At 43.5% G+C, this 17,368-nt stretch overlaps 1 protein-coding gene across 2 annotated transcripts in view; it reads right to left on the reverse strand.

The window, feature by feature from the left end:
• The window catches only part of BMPR2 (bone morphogenetic protein receptor type 2), a 284,386-nt gene that overhangs the window by 43,095 nt on the left and 223,923 nt on the right, over positions 1–17,368 (reverse strand). For both annotated transcript variants that reach the window (XM_040441941.1, XM_040441940.1), the window contains exon 9: positions 10,086–10,233. In XM_040441941.1, the coding sequence (XP_040297875.1) occupies positions 10,086–10,233 (148 nt within the window). The remainder of the gene's footprint in view (positions 1–10,085; positions 10,234–17,368) is intronic.

Here is a 17,368-nt window from a genome sequence, read left to right on the forward strand (position 1 = left end):
CTCCCCGCCCACCTGCTGCTGAATGACAGTTTTTTTTCCATATGAATCAGCAGCAGGTGGGCAGGGGAGTGGCTATAGCTCTGAATTAAAAAAACGCCGGACTCACTGACATCACGCTGGACTCAAATCAGCTCATTGGCATGTGGCATCTTTGTGTGTATATTATGAGGTAACCATCTGTCACACCAGTAGGTGAATACATCTAAGGCACTTTTTAGTAGTTAATGATTGTATATAATTAGTTAGATTATAATCAAATATCCACATGACAGGTTCCCTTTAATTGTAAAAGGCAGGGAAAGTATAACTCACTGTACTGAAAATCTCTGCTTCAGCGCTACCTCTTTGATCCTCCCTGCTGCTGTAGCCAAGGCATCATGTTTTCGGCTGCAGTGATTCATATACCGCAAGCAAATGCTGCAGCTAATAACTGGCTTCAGCTGTATATGGCACAAGACTGCTGAGGCCAGTGATTGGCTGCAGTGGTTATATGCAGTATAGGCAAAACATCAATGCAGTCATGAAAGCAGAGTCCAGTTGAGAGGATGGAAGTACAGTACAGGAACAGAGGGGGATCAGAAGAGTCACTACAGAGTTTAGGTTATTTTTTAATAATTGTAATATCTTGCCATGTCTTTACATTTTTTTTTTTTACTTAGACAACCACTTTAAATAAAATGTGTCACCAATTTTTTTCTAGTTAAAACCAGATAGCAAATATATCCTTTTTTTTAAATCCGTTTTTATTTTCTGATTACATATTTTTTAAATCTATTTCCTGAACATGATTATGGAGGCTGACATCTTGCCTGACCTGCTCTTAACAGCATTTAGAATTGCTTTACTGCAGCCACATGGGCCATAGACAATGGACAGGAGCTGATCTCTTTGGCTTTTATGGGAGAATGTTCAAAGCATGCCCTGTGACCTGTGCAGAGGTTAGGAAGAAATAGATAAAGGAAATCTGTCACCTGGATCATTGCTATTCAAGTAAAAATATTGTCTAATAGCACAGAGTACCTCTTTTCCAGATGTACCTTTCTTTCTGCGATTCTTGATTTCTATCTTCAGAAAATCCACTTTGCAAATCAGCCAGTAAGGTGCCATTTGAAGGAGCCCAGGCGTGCCTCCATTTAGTGCCCAAGCCCTTCTTCATGCAGAGCCCAGGCACGCCTTCTCCTCACACAGATATGATGCCGCTGCTGCACCGCGTCAGCATAACCCGCCGCTCAGTCACAATCCCACCATAACCCCGTCCACCATCTCCTTGCATCATCTCTTCCAAATCATCTCTTCCAACACTGCCATGCCTGCACTCCTCGTCTCCAACTGAAGGCATCTGCCTCAACTATGGACCTGGGCATGCGCCGAGCAAGGAGATGGTCGGCGGGGTTGTGGTGTGATTGTGACTGAGCGGCGGGGTGGGCGGACACAGTGTAGCAGGGGCATCACATCTGAGTGAGGAGGAGGCATGCTTAGGCTCTGCATGACTGCGGGCTTGGGCACTAGAGATGGAGGCATGCCTGGGCTCCTTCAAGAGAAAGTAATGCCCCTCTGATTTGTATACCAAACAAAGTGGATTTTCTGAAGATAGAAAACAATAATCGTAAAAAGAAAGGTACATCTGGAAATGAGGTACTGTGCGCTATTAGGCAATATTTTTATATGAATAGCGATGATCCAGGTGACAGATTTCCTATAAGCCATCAACTATCTATGCACAGAGGTGATATATGCCATTCTAAACCTGTCTGCAATGATAAGGAGATAGCTGCAGTAAAGTGATCTCTACAGATCAAGAAGTAGCACCTATTATTAGGCCTAGTGGCCAGTGTGAAAACTGCAGGATTTGTATAGTTTTTGTTTAAATATAAATATTGGAAAATAAAAAAACACACATTTTAAAGAAATTTTGGTGGTTAACAATAGGTCATTTTTTGATGACACATTCCCTTTAAAGAGGAGATTACTAATACTGATATACCGGCCCTTGGGTGCAACAGTTGACTTTAGTAGTGTGGCATGGGCCTTACCTTGCAAAAAGTTGGCGGATACTGCAAATAATACTGAACAATGCCAGGAGGACTTGGATAAATCATGAACTTAGGGCTCGTTCACACGACCGTTGGTGTCCCGTTCCCGTATTGTGGATCCGCAATACACGGGCACCATTCCGTTGTCATTCCACATCATGTATGCGGTTCCATTCATTTCAATGGGTCTGAAAATCCGGAGATGCGGAACGGAAGTGCGGAACAGAACACTACGGAATCACTACGGAGTGCTTTCTGGGGTCCCGTTCCGTGCCTCCGGACCACAAAAAGATAGAACATGCTCTATCTTTTTGCGGAATGGAGGGATTTCGGACCCATTCAAGTGAATGGGTCTGCGATCCCCATGCGCCTGCCTGGAAATGCCTGTGCCTCTTAATAAATTTGGTTCATTCTGCTCTGACAAACTTTGCACTAAGACTGGCTCTTGTAACTCCTTAGTATATCTGTTCCATAGAGTCTTAGCACCACGTTATTTGAGAATGCAGTCAACAGGGCAGATCCTAATCCTATCCTGTAGATGGTGTAAACTCAGAAAGGCTGTCTAGACCTGCACCATATTTTTCTTAGTGTCTCAGGCTGGATAATAAATCTAGTGCATGGCTAGACAATTATATCTCACTTTAATGGTTGCCTTAGTTTGAGACAGAATTTTATGCCAGAATTGTGGAGCAATTTTAGGCCTAAATGTTGCAAATTAGTTCACGCCCCTTCCAGCTAAACCATGTCCCTTTCTAGTAGCCCTTGTCAGGCTAGGCACAGATAATTACCCTAAGGCCTCTTGCACATGGCCGTAGTGCTCCCGTGGCCGTGCGTTTCTGCAATACATGGGGCCCCGGCCGTGTGCATTCCGCGTCACGGATGCGGACCCATTCACTTGAATGGGTCCGCAAATCCGGATATGCTGTGCGGAACGGAAGCATGGAACGGAACCCCATGGAAGCACTATGGAGTGCTTCCGTGGGGTTCCGATCCGTGATTCCATTCTGCAAAAAAATAGAACTTGTTCTATCTTTTTGCGGAACGGACGGATCACGTTCAAGTTGAATGGGTCTGGATCCGTCCCGACCACCGCAAATTGCGGTCCCCAATGCACGGAACGGAACCAATACGTTCATGTGCAAGAGACCTAAACCTAAATGACCCTAATTGCACTTTTTGCTCAATTTATGCCACAATATAGGTGCATTCAGATTAGTACATGTGGGCCAAATTGTTAGAATTAGAACTTAGATTATTAAAGGTAGAATTATTCATTTATTACCTAAATATTTTTAATCTCAAGGATTAATATGTCTGAGAAAAAAAAGTACACAGGTTGTCCTGCCAATCGGTTCAGCTATGGTGGCACTGAAAAGTTACACTATGGAGTCTGACATGGTGTACTACTGATTTTCAACACAAGATGGCAGTGTAACATTAGATCTTGACACTTAACGGATAGCACAATGTTACATTTCTCTTTCAAAAGAATTGTTACATTTCTCTTTCAAAAAAATTGTTTCTGAAGGATTTAAAGGGACACTGACAGGCCAAATCAGCATATATAGTTAGATATGACATTACAGGTCTTATAGAGTCTTTTAAAAGCATATAAGTATCCCCCCTGTCCACCTTATAAAGAGCGAAATATAAAGTTTTATAACCTGCTTCTCCGGTCAGCAATCTGCCCAAGGGGCGGCGTTTCATGTGAAAATGCGCCCAGCCAGCCTTCCCAACTGCCGTTCTTAAGCCCCGCCCAGCTCATCATTATTCACTTCGCTGGGCGGCGGCTAGAACTCTCCCCAGTCCCGATCCTGCGCATGGGCAATTCAATCCTCCGGGCATCGTTCATGCCCAATCTTCTGCGCCTGCGCCCCGCCGTGGTTAGATCGCGCATGCATACACACACAGCCTGCCTGCGTTTTGGAGGCAGCTGCAGCCTCAGCCATGCACTGTTCAGAGCAGCGCTTCAGAGCGCTGCTCACTCACATCGTCAAAGGGGTTAATAGTGCGTCCCAGAGGATTGAATTGCCCATGCGCAGGATCGGGACTGGGGAGAGTTCTAGCCGCCGCCCAGCGAAGTGAATAATGATGAGCTGGGCGGGGCTTAAGAACGGCAGTTTGGAAGGCTGGCTGGGCGCATTTTCACATGAAACGCCGCCCCTTGGGCAGATTGCTGACCGGAGAAGCAGGTTATAAAACTTTATATTTCGCTCTTTATAAGGTGGACAGGGGGGATACTTATATGCTTTTAAAAGACTCTATAAGACCTGTAATGTCATATATCTAACTATATATGCTGATTTGACCTGTCAGTGTCCCTTTAATGTATCAATACAATGCAGCACTATGCTATTTTAGCTCCATGGATGTATTTGGTTTATTTAATGAGGTTTTCTTTGAATACATTTTTGATTACCTATTCTTAGGATAGGTCATCAGCATTTGATGGGTGAGGATCCAACACATCGCCATCGACATTCCTCCCAACTTTTGAAAAGCACAAAGAGGGACAATATGTGCAGCGCTTATCACGCCACAGCAAATTTTTTTAAATTTAGTTATGCCTACATTGTGCCCTTTACAGTAGTTATACCCAGATGTGCCCCCTTCACAGTAGTAATGGCCAGATATGCCTTCTTCACAGTAGTTATGCCCACAAGTGCCCATTCACAGTAGTTATGTCCACATGTGCCCCCTTCACAGTAGTAATGGCCAGATATGTGCCCCCTCACAGTAGTAATGGCTGGATATGTGGCGCTTTACACTAGTTATGCCCAGATATGTGCCCCTGCACACTAGTTATGCCCAAATATGCACCCCCTTCACAGTAATGTCCTGATATGTGCCCCTACGCACTAGTTATGCCCAGATATGTTCGCCTTTCAAAGTAATGCCCAGATAGGTGCCCCCTTCACAGTAATGCCCAGATATGTGTCCCTTTCATAGAAGAAGAAGAAAAAAAAAACATTAAATACTCACCTAGTTGCTCAGCTGATCTGTGCTCCCCAGCAGCAGCATGCGGTCACACATCTCACTGCTGGCTGTGTAGATGTAGTCCACATGCTCATCCCAGACCAGAGACGAGCAGAGGTATGTCTGACCGCATCCTGCCTCTGGAGAGTGCCGACAGCTGAGAGTTAGGCCTCATGCACACGACCGTGCCATTTTTTGTGGTCCGCAAACCGCGGATCCGCAAAAAACAGAAGCCGCCCGTGTGCTTTCTGAAATTTGCGGCCCATTGTAGACTTGCCTATTTTTGTCTGCAAAACGGACAAGAATAGGACATGCTATATTTTTTGGGCGTGGCCTCGGAACGGAGCAACGGATGCGGACAGCACACGGAGTGCTGTCTGCATCTTTTGTGGCCCCATTGAAGTGAATAGGTCAGCATCCGAGCCGATGCGGACCATAACTACGGTCGTGTGCATGAGGCCTAATGGGGAGAGGACGGCTCCCTGCTTCACCATTACAGGCAACTGTCTCTGCGTCCTGTGGATGAACGGGATGTTACTGGCCTAGGAAGAGGCCGTGGCACTCACCAGGGCACCATGGCTTCTTCAAACAGCAGAGTCAGGCCCCTACCAATCAGATATTGATAACCTGTCTTGATCATAATAGGTCATCAATTTTGTACTCTCATAAAACCCCTCTAAGAATGATGCCTGATTCAGACAACAATAATTTCTGTCTGTATGCAGGTTTTTTTTCAGCATGGGCCACCCCAGTATGTACCACTGTTGTCTCTTTTCCCTCTAGGAACCAATGAATGGGTCCGGAAAAAAATGACATCCCAGGACGTCATACGGACATCCAGATACATCCATTCTTACATAAGGAAATAAGAACAGCCATCTGAATTAGGCCTACGAACAGTAAAATAGGGAAATGACACTAACTTGTGTAAACCTGCCCACAGACATTAGATGTTCAGCAACAGAAAAGCCATAGGCACCACTGCCATAGGATGCTCTATGTAGCATCATATGACTGCAGGATCAAAATGCACACTTTTTGTCATCTGTAACCATAGAAACAAATAGGTCTGCATAGGGGCTGTATACGAGAAACTAGGATATTTTTATCAAGGTTTTTTTTTTTTTTTTTTACTTTGGAAGCTTTGGAGCTATAATAAATATGCTTGCAAAGGGCAATATGCAATTAAGAGAAAGTTTACCAGAACAGAAAAAAAAACTGAATCCTGTAAAAAAAACGGATCCTTAAAAAAAAAAAAAAAGAAAAGGATACTGTGCATCAGTAGTAAGGCCTCATATTGCAGCCTGCAAAAAGCGGGTCCGCAATATAGGGTCCCCGGCCGCGTGCCAACCATATTTACTTGCGGAATGGAGGCACGGATCTGAAGCCCACAAAAGCATTATGAGTGCTTCTGTGAGTTCTCTGTTTGTGCCACCGCAAAAAAGCATGCACTACATTTTTTGCAGTGCAGACCGTCAGATGCAGATCGCGGACCCCATTCAAGTGAATTGGTCCACGGCGGGCTCACGGTCGGTGCATCTGCGGTCCGCAGCACGGTCACAGCGGCACACACTCGTGTGCATGAGGTCTTATGCACATTTGGCATCTGTTTGAGCCATTCCCATCTGAGATCTATTTTTCTGGATAGAAAAAAAAGTACTGCATGCAGGACATTTTTCCCCATCTAAAAAAAAAAATTGATATCAGATGGAAATGGCTAAAATGGATACCAAATGTGAATAAGGCTGCTTTCACATTAGAGTTTTTAATTACGCTATTGAGATCAGTCATAGGATCTCAATAGCGGAAGAAAACGCTTCCGTTTTGTCCCCATTCATTGTCCATGGGGACAAAACTGAACTGAATGAAACGGAATGTATCAGAATGCATTCCATTCCTTTGGGTTACGTTCCCATCGCGGACAGAATAACGCTGCAAGCAGTGTTTTTCTGTCCGCGATGTAGTGCGGAGCAAGGCGGATCCGTCATGACTCACAATGTAAGTCAACGGGGACGGATCCGTTTTCTCTGACACCATAGAAAACCGATCTGTCCCCCATTGACTTTCAATAGAGTTAATGACGGATCTGTCTTGGCTATGTTAAAGATAATACAACCAGATACGTTCATAACGGATGCAGGCGGTTGTATTATCAGTAACGGAAGCGTTTTTGCTGAACCCTGTCGGATCCAGCAAAAACGCTAGTGTGAAAGTAGCCTAAACCTGTTTAGTTACAGCAGTTCTACCTGTTCCTCTGCGACACGCTGTACATATCATCACAAAGCGTCTTCCCTGCTTTATGAGGACCCATTTACACAATACAGCAAGTCAATCTGCAGTCCTTTAGGCCTCTTGCACACGACCGTAGGGCTTTTTCAGTGTTTTGCAGTCCGCAAAAAACGGATCCGCAAAAAATAAGGATGACGTCCGTGTGCATTCCGTATTTTGCGGAAAGGAACAGCTGGCCCCTGATAGAACAATACTATCCTTGTCCGTTATGCGGACAATAATAGGACATGTTCTATCTGAGAACGGAACGGAAATACGGAAACGGAAAACATACGGAGTACCTTCCATTTTTTTTTTGCGGATCCATTGAAATTAATGGTTCCGTATACGGTCCGTATACGGAACGCAAAAAACGGAACGTAAAAGGAAAAAAAAACATTTGTGTGCAAGAGGCCTTAGTTACATTTACTTGCTGCGACTATTGTGGGGTTTTTGTATGAACGATTGTCCTTCAGAGTTTCCATTATTGTCATCAGCACAGACAAACCATGATTATAATGTCCACATTAGATATGTGGTCCATGATAAATGAGCGTTTGCTGTTTCATTGATGGACATGTCGACATGCAACAGAAATTTGGAATGAACATTCAATGAATGAATGATTGTTCAGCCAGTCATGGGCCAGTGTAAATGGCCTTTAGCTTCCATATTCACTGTGAACTCTCTATGATGTACATTGATTGACTCCCCATGAATACAGTAAGAGGCAGAGATTGTGTACTGTATACAGGTGCACACCATGCATGCTTCATCTGTATGTCAGATTTACTCCTCAAGTGAGATTTTCCTACGTGATAAAATCTAGTCCATATAGGAGGTAATGTTATACCTGTCTTTATGGAATATGATGATTTCAGATCAAATTAAAAAAAATTGACACTGTCTGGGAAATATGAGGACTGCAGTGCAGATTTTGTGGTCATGGGCTGCTATTCTCTTTAGTACAAGGCATATACAGTTACCTGACCTCTATGATAGGGGTATCGAAGAAACGTTAGTGCAGCTGACAGCTAAACGAGAGGAAGATTAGATCTACATCTTGCCATGGTGAAACAGAAGGAGTTAGATAAGGGCAGGAAGACATACAAACTGATGCAAACACACCTGCCATTAAGGTACTGATGTAAAGGGTTATCGTATCATACAACAATTTCCTAGTATATGTCGGTTGTGGAAATGACTCATTTTGGAAGTAGAGGTAATAATAATAATATTTATATAGCACCACCATATTCTGCAGCGCTTTACAATTCAGAGGGTTCATGTACAAAACAAAAGACATCACAATGTAACTGGCTAATGTACAACTGAAAGACTAGGAGTCAGGGCCCTGCTCCCAAGAGCTTACAATCTATGAGGTTTATTATGGGTAAGACAATCAAATTCCTTGCTGCTTCACTGTGAATCCGCCAGCAGGCTGCAAATTTAGTTAGTACAATAAACATAGCAGTAATTTAAATAAAATTAATTGAAATATTCAATGTTTGCATACATCTAAGAGCCCGCTGAATACTGCCGTGTCATTGTTTGCTTGTCTGTGTATTGCAGTCACAGCAGATTGACACCTACCCATTTTTTTACTTTGAAAAGGTACGGCCATATGTTCAGGTGCCCTGATGCAGTTTTAGAAGCCAAAACCAGGAGTGAATTAAAAAGCAGCAGAACTACTATCTGTCCTTTATACTGTCTCCTCTTTTATGATACACTCCTGATTTTGACTTTCCAAAACTGAATCCAGAAACCTAAACTTGAGGATGTTTTAAAGGCTTCAGTTTTGCATTCTGTCTGGGCATTCCCTTATTTTCCGTTATTTCCATGTTATAATGGAAAGCCATAACGGAATCCCTAACGCTAGTGTGAACCCACTCTAAATAAAATGAATTGTTGTTTTTAGTGTAATCTTATGTTGTTGCATTTTCTGTTCCTGTACTTCCCGTTTTTGTATTTCCTGTGTTAGGCTACTTTCACACTTCTGGTGTGAACTCCGGCAGACTGTTCCGACAGAGAACAGCCTGACGGAATTTACTGTATCCGGCATTGCTGGATGCAGACAGAATGTCTGCCGGCCCCATTAAGTATAACGTTCTCCGGCGAAGATCCATACGCGTTCCAGGAGACAATCAGATAACCGGCTGAACATAAACCGCTGCTATGCTACATGATAGATGCAAATGGCATCTATCATGTAGAGAAAGTTAATACAAGGCACTTACTAATGTATTGTGATTGTCCATATTGCCTCCTTTGATTATATTTTTTTCATTTTTGACTATTTATTTATTCTACACTGCTCGTTTTCAGTGCTTGCACACTGTAGGAAAAAGGTCTGGCCTCCCTGGTGGCCGGGACCATGGAAGACATGCATATGCAGCAGCTTCCGTCCCGGCCACCACTGCAGCGCAGGTACAAGGCGCTCAGCCCCTCATCACAATTATAGGTATACATTGAGAATTGCTCTATATTTATTGTAGTTCTAAAGGCAAACTAACTTTATAACTGCATGCTACAAGTAAAGTCAATAAATTCTAAAGAGCTAATAAGGCATTGCTGAAATACAAAATATTCTGTATTTGTCGTGTATTTGAGCTCTATAATCTATCATACAGCCTATAAAGACTTTTCTTGCTGTTACATTAGTTAGCTATACACATCCATTACCACTGTGTTATCCCATTTACACCTTTTTATCATCACAGCATTGCAGTAACTGATCCTAGCAATAACACCATCGAAGAGATATATGAAACAGGTATTGAATTCAGGTATCTTGACCGAATATCTCACCTGGGAAGAGGTCAGTGCATCTCATGAAGATCTCCCAGTAGATCAAACCCAGAGCATACATGTCCACTTGCTTCAATGCAGACTCGCAGTCTCTCAGGTTCACTGCCCCTTCTAAGACCTCGGGTGCCATGTATCGGATAGTGCCAACCTGCACATAAACAATAAATACATTGCCGTAATCCATCCAAAGTGAGGAAATTGCCAGCTTCATTATGTCACTCCTGTCTAGGCAAAATGCAAAGTCACAAACATGTCTATAGTTTGTAGTGAACATTTCTGATAGGTAAAGAGTATGCGACAGGTCAGACCTGGTGAAGAAGCTACATATCTCTTTAGTAGCTGCTCCTTTAAATAAGCAAAAAATAAATAAAAAATAGATAAAATATACCAAACTGCCTTCTGTCAACCATTGACATTTATCATGTATTTTGAGAAAAATTAAAGGGGTTGTCCGCGTTCAGAGCTGAAGCTGGACATATCCTCATTTTCACCCAGGCAGCATCCCTGATATGAGACTCAGAGCATTTAATGCTCCGATGCTCTCCTTTTCCCTGCAGGCGGAAGCCTCCACCTAGCAGTGTAAAAAATATAAACAATGAGCTTTTGCCCTGCGCTATATGCTCATATCAGGGGGGCTGCCTGGGTGAAAATGGTCATATGTCTGGGTTCAGCTCTGAACCCAGACAACCCCTTTAAATAATATGTTGTAGACACCAGTTAAAATTAAGTTGTCTTCCCATATTAAAAATTGCTAGGGTATGTCATCAATTTAATATTGCTGGGGGGTACAGAATCTGAGACCACCACTGTTCCTGAGAATGAAGGGGGAGCAGTGCTGGTGTAGCACTGTGTCCCCTTCACAGTTCCTCCCTGTATAGCACATGGCCCAGGTGTTGCTATACCATGGCTGGCTGCAGATCCCTGTGCAGCTGGTGAAATACCTTAGAGTTTGGGGTATTATTATTTTATACTTGGTTACTCTTTATTTGACATATTTCTTATGCAATGTGAATATAATGACATGTTATGCACTTGGTTCACCAGCAGATAGAGTAGGGTTGGCAATGTTTGGTAATTGGAATGAAACTTACCATTCCATTCCTCCCCTCTTGGTAGGAGTGGATTGGTACAACTTCCTGCCATTGGTGGGGCTGAGCTAGGGAGAGTCAAGGTGGATTTAGACGTGCCGACTGAGCGGCTGATTGTCGGGAAGTAAGCTTTCCTTCCCGACAGTCGGCTGCTCATTCAGTGAAGGAGACTGTACATTTTTATGCAGCAATCTCCTTCACTGTATGACAAGGGATCGCTATAGCGTTCCCTTGTCCTTATACAGAATCATGGCTTCTGAGCAGCAGATCGCTTTTTAGACAGCACGATCTGCTGCTCAGAAGGTATGATTGGTGGTGCCTGCATGAGCGACAGGATCACCCAATGTACAAGCATTTTGCTCGTTCATCGGGTGATCGGTGGCACGTTTAGACGGACAGTTGATTGGGAATGAACATTTGCAGGATCTAAATGCGTCAAAATGCACCGTCAGTCTAAAGAGGGAGAGTGAGGGCGGATGTGATCCATCTCCTGCTCCTCTGGACCATAAGTTCCCCAGAGGCAGCTCATCTGTGAGGACCACTACTCCAGAGAGCCTGGAGGGTCCTAGGCCACAGAAGAATAGCAAGCTATGGCGCATTAGTCGGCAGAGTGATTAAGCATCTGAGCTATCAAGACTCCACTGCCAAAAGTGGTGGGAAACACGTTAAGACACCATCACGACAGTTAGGCTAGGCACAGCTAGAGGCCTGAATCATACAGTGGACACCTGCAGTCACAGGTGTCAGAGTAAAGATGTAGGGAAGGGAATTCAAAGAGAGGTAGCCCAGCTAGCAAGTGAGTGTCATCCTTGCCGCATTGCCAGCCATCATACCGCATCATCTGGGAGGAGAAATTGCACTTGATGGATGTGCTGCTATCCGTTTTTGCATTAAGTAAAAGAAGATGTTATTTGTTCAACCATGTCTGTCTGGTTCCTTTTATCATCATCTCTTTCACTGCACTGAACCCCAGGGAGCGATGGCCTGAGGTAGGACCCCATGACACAACTAAACTACATCAGGGCCACTACCACTCCCATTCTCTATATTTGCTCCCATGGTGGCTCGCTGACATCACAAACAGGATTGGGCCTTACTACTATTGGCCTAAATTGATGTGAAAACCCCCCTAAAAGTGACTTTCTTGCAGTATCTAAGGTTTATTTTCTGCTGAAAAGTGTGAATCTGCATCAGTTGCACCACTTTAGCAAAATAGGGGTTAATAGGCCATCTTGGATTTGTGCTTCATGTACTGAGCACCTGCCCTGGAGAGGGAAAAGACTGTTCCACCCAGCAGAAGGGCAGGAATCAAGCAGCCCGCCTCGACAGAGGAACCATCCTTTCAGCAGGGGGAACTAAAGTGCTTCATTCAAGCTCAATATTTACCTGGATTGTACCAATGGGAAAATATGGGTGGACATCTGTGTGGCATGCTGCTTTTTCAGCCTGATGTGGATGCTGATGAAGATGTATTTATGTGTGGATACCGTGAGGGGTGGGAGAGTGAATGCCAAAGAGATAGCCGTCAAACAAAAGATCGTTTGGCCAACAGCTTTTGAATGTGTATGGGCGGATTAACAGCCATTATGGACTAAAAGTGTATGGCTGCGCCTGTGAACTGATTGTTCAGTAGACAAACATTCATTCAACAGTTCTTCAACCATTCTATGTCTATCTAATGTGTATGGCCACCTTCAGAAGGGGATACAACATAACAAGATAAATGTGATCTTGTGTGTGCTAAAATAAATGTAAAGATGGGGCAGAACAACCCCTCCAAGGACATGTTCTGAGAAGATAGCCTAATCTCAGTACATGACAATGAATGTTGAAGCTGAGCACTATGTGAAACTGGATTTTATCTATGAGGCTTTATCTCAAAAAACCAAGATATAACTGTTTTTAATTATAAAACAATTCCTAGAACTAGCTAATCTGAACTAGATTGAAGAATACACTTCAGCCGTAATAAAACCTTCTTTCTTAAAGAAGCCGTTATAGGAAACGTCCTTAAAGGGGTTGTGAAAAAATATTCTTCAGATTACTTTTGTAATTGCAAGTAATTCAAAATTTAGTATAGCCACTGAGTTATTCAATAAAATGTATCTGTATAGCACCACCTGCTGTTTGTTCTTTGTTACTTCTCTGTCCACTCTGGACGCACATGCTCAATTACATCCCTCAGCTGCATTCTGAGCCGTGATAGGGAGAGAGCGACAGCAGAAAGAACACACCCCTTAGAAAGGACATGCCCCCTGAGCTGCCAGTTTGATATAAATCTAGCAGAGCAACTGGAGCAATGAATAGGGAGATCTCTGGATCCATCTGAGGTACGGGGCAGGTCTTAGCTTTCTTAGGCCTCATGCACACGACCGTTTTTTTTTAAGGTCTGCAAAAACGGGGTCCGTAGGTCCGTGATCCGTGACCGTTTTTTCGTCCGTGGGTCTTCCTTGATTTTTGGAGGATCCACGGACATGAAAAAAAAGTCGTTTTGGTGTCCGCCTGGCCGTGCGGACCCAAACGGATCTGTCCTGACTTACAATGCAAGTCAATGGGGACGGATCCGTTTGACGTTGACACAATATGGTGCAATTGCAAACGGATCCGTCCCCCATTGACTTTCAATGTAAAGTCAGGAGTCCCTATTATACCATCGGATCAGAGTTTTCTGCAATCCGATGGTATACTTTAACTTGAAGCGTCCCCATCACCATGGGAACGCCTCTATGTTAGAATATACTGTCGGATATGAGTTAGATCGTGAAACTCAGATCCGACAGTATATTCTAACACAGAGGCGTTCCCATGGTGATGGGGACGCTTCAAGTTAGAATATACTAAGAACTGTGTACATGACTTCCCCCTGTTGCCTGGCAGCACCCGATCTCTTACAGGGTGCCACACCTGAGGGGGGTTAATTGTGCGTATTATAGTCCCCTGTAAGAGATGAGGGGCTGCCAGGCAGGAGGGGGCAGACCCCCCTCAGCCCCCCCTCCCTCTATTGTATTAATTTTATTGGTGGCCAGTGTGCGGCCCCACAGCCCCCTCTAAGAGATCGGGTGCTGCCAGGCAGCAGGGGACAGTCATGTACACAGTTCATAGTATATTCTAACTAGAAGCGTCCCCATCACTATGGGAAGGCCTCTGTGTTAGAATATACTGTCGGATATGAGTTTTCACGAAGGTCATATTTTTTTGACGGACAGGAAACACGGATCACGGATGCGGCTGCAAAACGGTGCATTTTCCGATTTTTCCACGGACCCATTGAAAGTCAATGGGTCCGCGAAATAAAACGGAAAACGGCACAACGGCCACGGATGCACACAACGGTCGTGTGCATGAGGCCTTAGAAAGAGATTGTTATGTACCATATGATGTCTGATTTTAATTTTTTACATTAATCATGGGATAACCTCTTTAAAATGAATTTAATTTAAAACTGCATCAAAGTACCAAAAGTAAACACCAATTTTTACCTAACTTGTTTGCAGTACCACAATTTTTGCAATTGGTGGTAATTGTAAAATACCACATCGCACACTATTCATTGCTGGTTCATTTCAGATTTTACTATGGTCCTCTCCCATTGTCTTCTGTAGGAAGAACCTCAACACTAAAATATTGCATAAAAAAGTGATCTTGATTCTATGAACACACAAATAAGGCTACTTTCACACTGGCGTTTTGGTTTTCGTTTACGAGATCCGTTTCAGGGCTCTCACAAGTGGTCCAAAACGGATCAGTTTAGCCCTAATGCATTCTGAATGGAAAAGGATCCTCTCAGAATGCATCAGTTTTCCTTTGTTCTGCCTCCTTTCCGCTCTGGAGGCAGACACCAAAACACTGCTTACAGCGTTTTGGTGTCCGCCTGACGATGCGGAGGCAAACGGATCCGTTCTGACACACAATGTAAGTCAATGGGGACGGATCCGTTTTCACTGACACAATATGGCACAATAGAAAACGGATCCATCCCCCATTGACTTTCAATGTTGTTCAAGACGGATCTGTTTTAGCTATGTTAAAGATAATACAAACAAATTAGTTCTAAACGGATGCATGCGGTTGTATTATCTGAACGGATGCGTTCACGAGTGTGAAAGTAGCCTAAGCTTTTTGTTCACTAGAAGTGGACCCATTGCATGATCCATCTAAGGTAAATGTCTTCAGTAGTACAAATTAATAGAACTCATTTTGTGAGTGTCATGTACAGTCAGGTCCATAAATATTGGGACATCGACAATTCTAACATTTTTGGCTCTATACACCACCACAATGGATTTGAAATGAAACGAACAAGATGTGCTTTAACTGCAGACTGTCAGCTTGTATTTGAGGGCATTTACATCCAAATCAGGTGAACGGTGTAGGAATTACAACAGTTTGCATATGTGCCTCCCACTTGTTAATGGACCAAAAGTAATGGGACAGAATAATAATCATAAATCAAACTTTCACTTTTTAATACTTGGTTGCAAATCCTTTGCAGCCAATTACAGCCTGAAGTCTGGAACGCATAGACATCACCAGATGCTGGGTTTCATCCCTGGTGATGCTCTGCCAGGCCTCTACTGCAACTGTCTTCAGTTCCTGCTTGTTCTTGGGGCATTTTCCCTTCAGTTTTGTCTTCAGCAAGTGAAATGCATGCTCAATCGGATTCAGGTCAGGTAATTGACTTGGCCATTGCATAACATTCCACTTCTTTCCCTTCAAAAACTCTTTGGTTGCTTTTGCAGTATGCTTTGGGTCATTGTCCATCTGCACTGTGAAGCGCTGTCCAATGAGTTCTGAAGCATTTGGCTGAATATGAGTAGATAATATTGCTCGAAACACTTCAGAAATCATCCTGCTGCTTTTGTCAGCAGTCACATCATCAATAAATACAAGAGAACCAGTTCCATTGGCAGCCATACATGCCCACGCCATGGCACTACCACCACCATGCTTCACTGATGAGGTGGTATGCTTAGGATCATGAGCAGTTCCTTTCCTTCTCCATACTCTTCTCTTCCCATCACTCTGGTACAAGTTGATCTTGGTCTTATCTGTCCATAGGATGTTGTTCCAGAACTGTGAAGGCTTTTTTAGATGTTGTTTGGCAAACTCTAATCTGGCCTTCCTGTTTTTGAGGCTCACCAATGGTTTACATCTTGTGGTGAACCCTCTGTATTCACTCTGGTGAAGTCTTCTCTTGATTGTTGACTTTGACACACATACACCTACCTCCTGGAGAGTGTTCTTGATCTGGCCAACTGTTGTGAAGGGTGTTTTCTTCACCAGGGAAATAATTCTTTGGTCATCCACCACTGTTGTTTTCCATGGTCTTCCGGGTCTTTTGGTGTTGCTGAGCTCACCGATGCATTCCTTCTTTTTAAGAATGTTCCAAACAGTTGTTTTGGCCACGCCCAATGTTTTTGCTATCTCTCGGATGGGTTTGTTGTGTTTTTTCAGCCTAATGATAGCTTGCTTCACTGATAGTGACAGCTCTTTGGATCTCATCTTGAGAGTTGACAGCAACAGATTCCAAATGCAAATAGCACACTTGAAATGAACTCTGGACCTTTTATCTGCTCATTGTAGTTGGGATAATGAGGGAATAACACACACCTGGCCATGGAACAGCTTAGAAGCCAATTGTCCCATTACTTTTGGTCCCTTAACAAGTGGGAGGCACATATGCAAACTGTTGTAATTCCTACACCGTTCACCTGGTTTGGATGTAAATACCCTCAAATTAAAGCTGACAGTCTGCAGTTAAAGTATATCTTGTTCGTTTAATTTCAAATCCATTGTGGTGGTGTATAGAGCCAAAAATGTTAGAATTGTGTCGATGTCCCAATATTTATGGACCTTAGTGTATGTATAGGAGCTCAGGTATTATAATAATAAGAGAAACAAATATACTACGATCAATGTGTTACAAAGTGGTTCCTGGGAGACTGCTACTTGCAGAGAATATTTCTTTACACATGCTGCAGGGATGCTCATCCATACATCTGGTAGAACTTCAATGTACACAACCCATCCCTGCAGAGAAGCTTCCTGAAGAAACTGCATTGGGTGCAGGCAGTAAGTAATCTCTGAAAGTAGACACCCGGAAAGGGTTTCTCTAACCCCCCCTTCCCCCCCCCAAAAAAATGTAGGAAGCACACATGACTGTTGAGGTCACATAAGACCACTGAACTCTGTATT

Source organism: Bufo bufo, chromosome 7, assembly GCF_905171765.1.
Source record: "Bufo bufo chromosome 7, aBufBuf1.1, whole genome shotgun sequence".
Classification (NCBI taxonomy): Eukaryota; Metazoa; Chordata; class Amphibia; order Anura; family Bufonidae; genus Bufo; species Bufo bufo.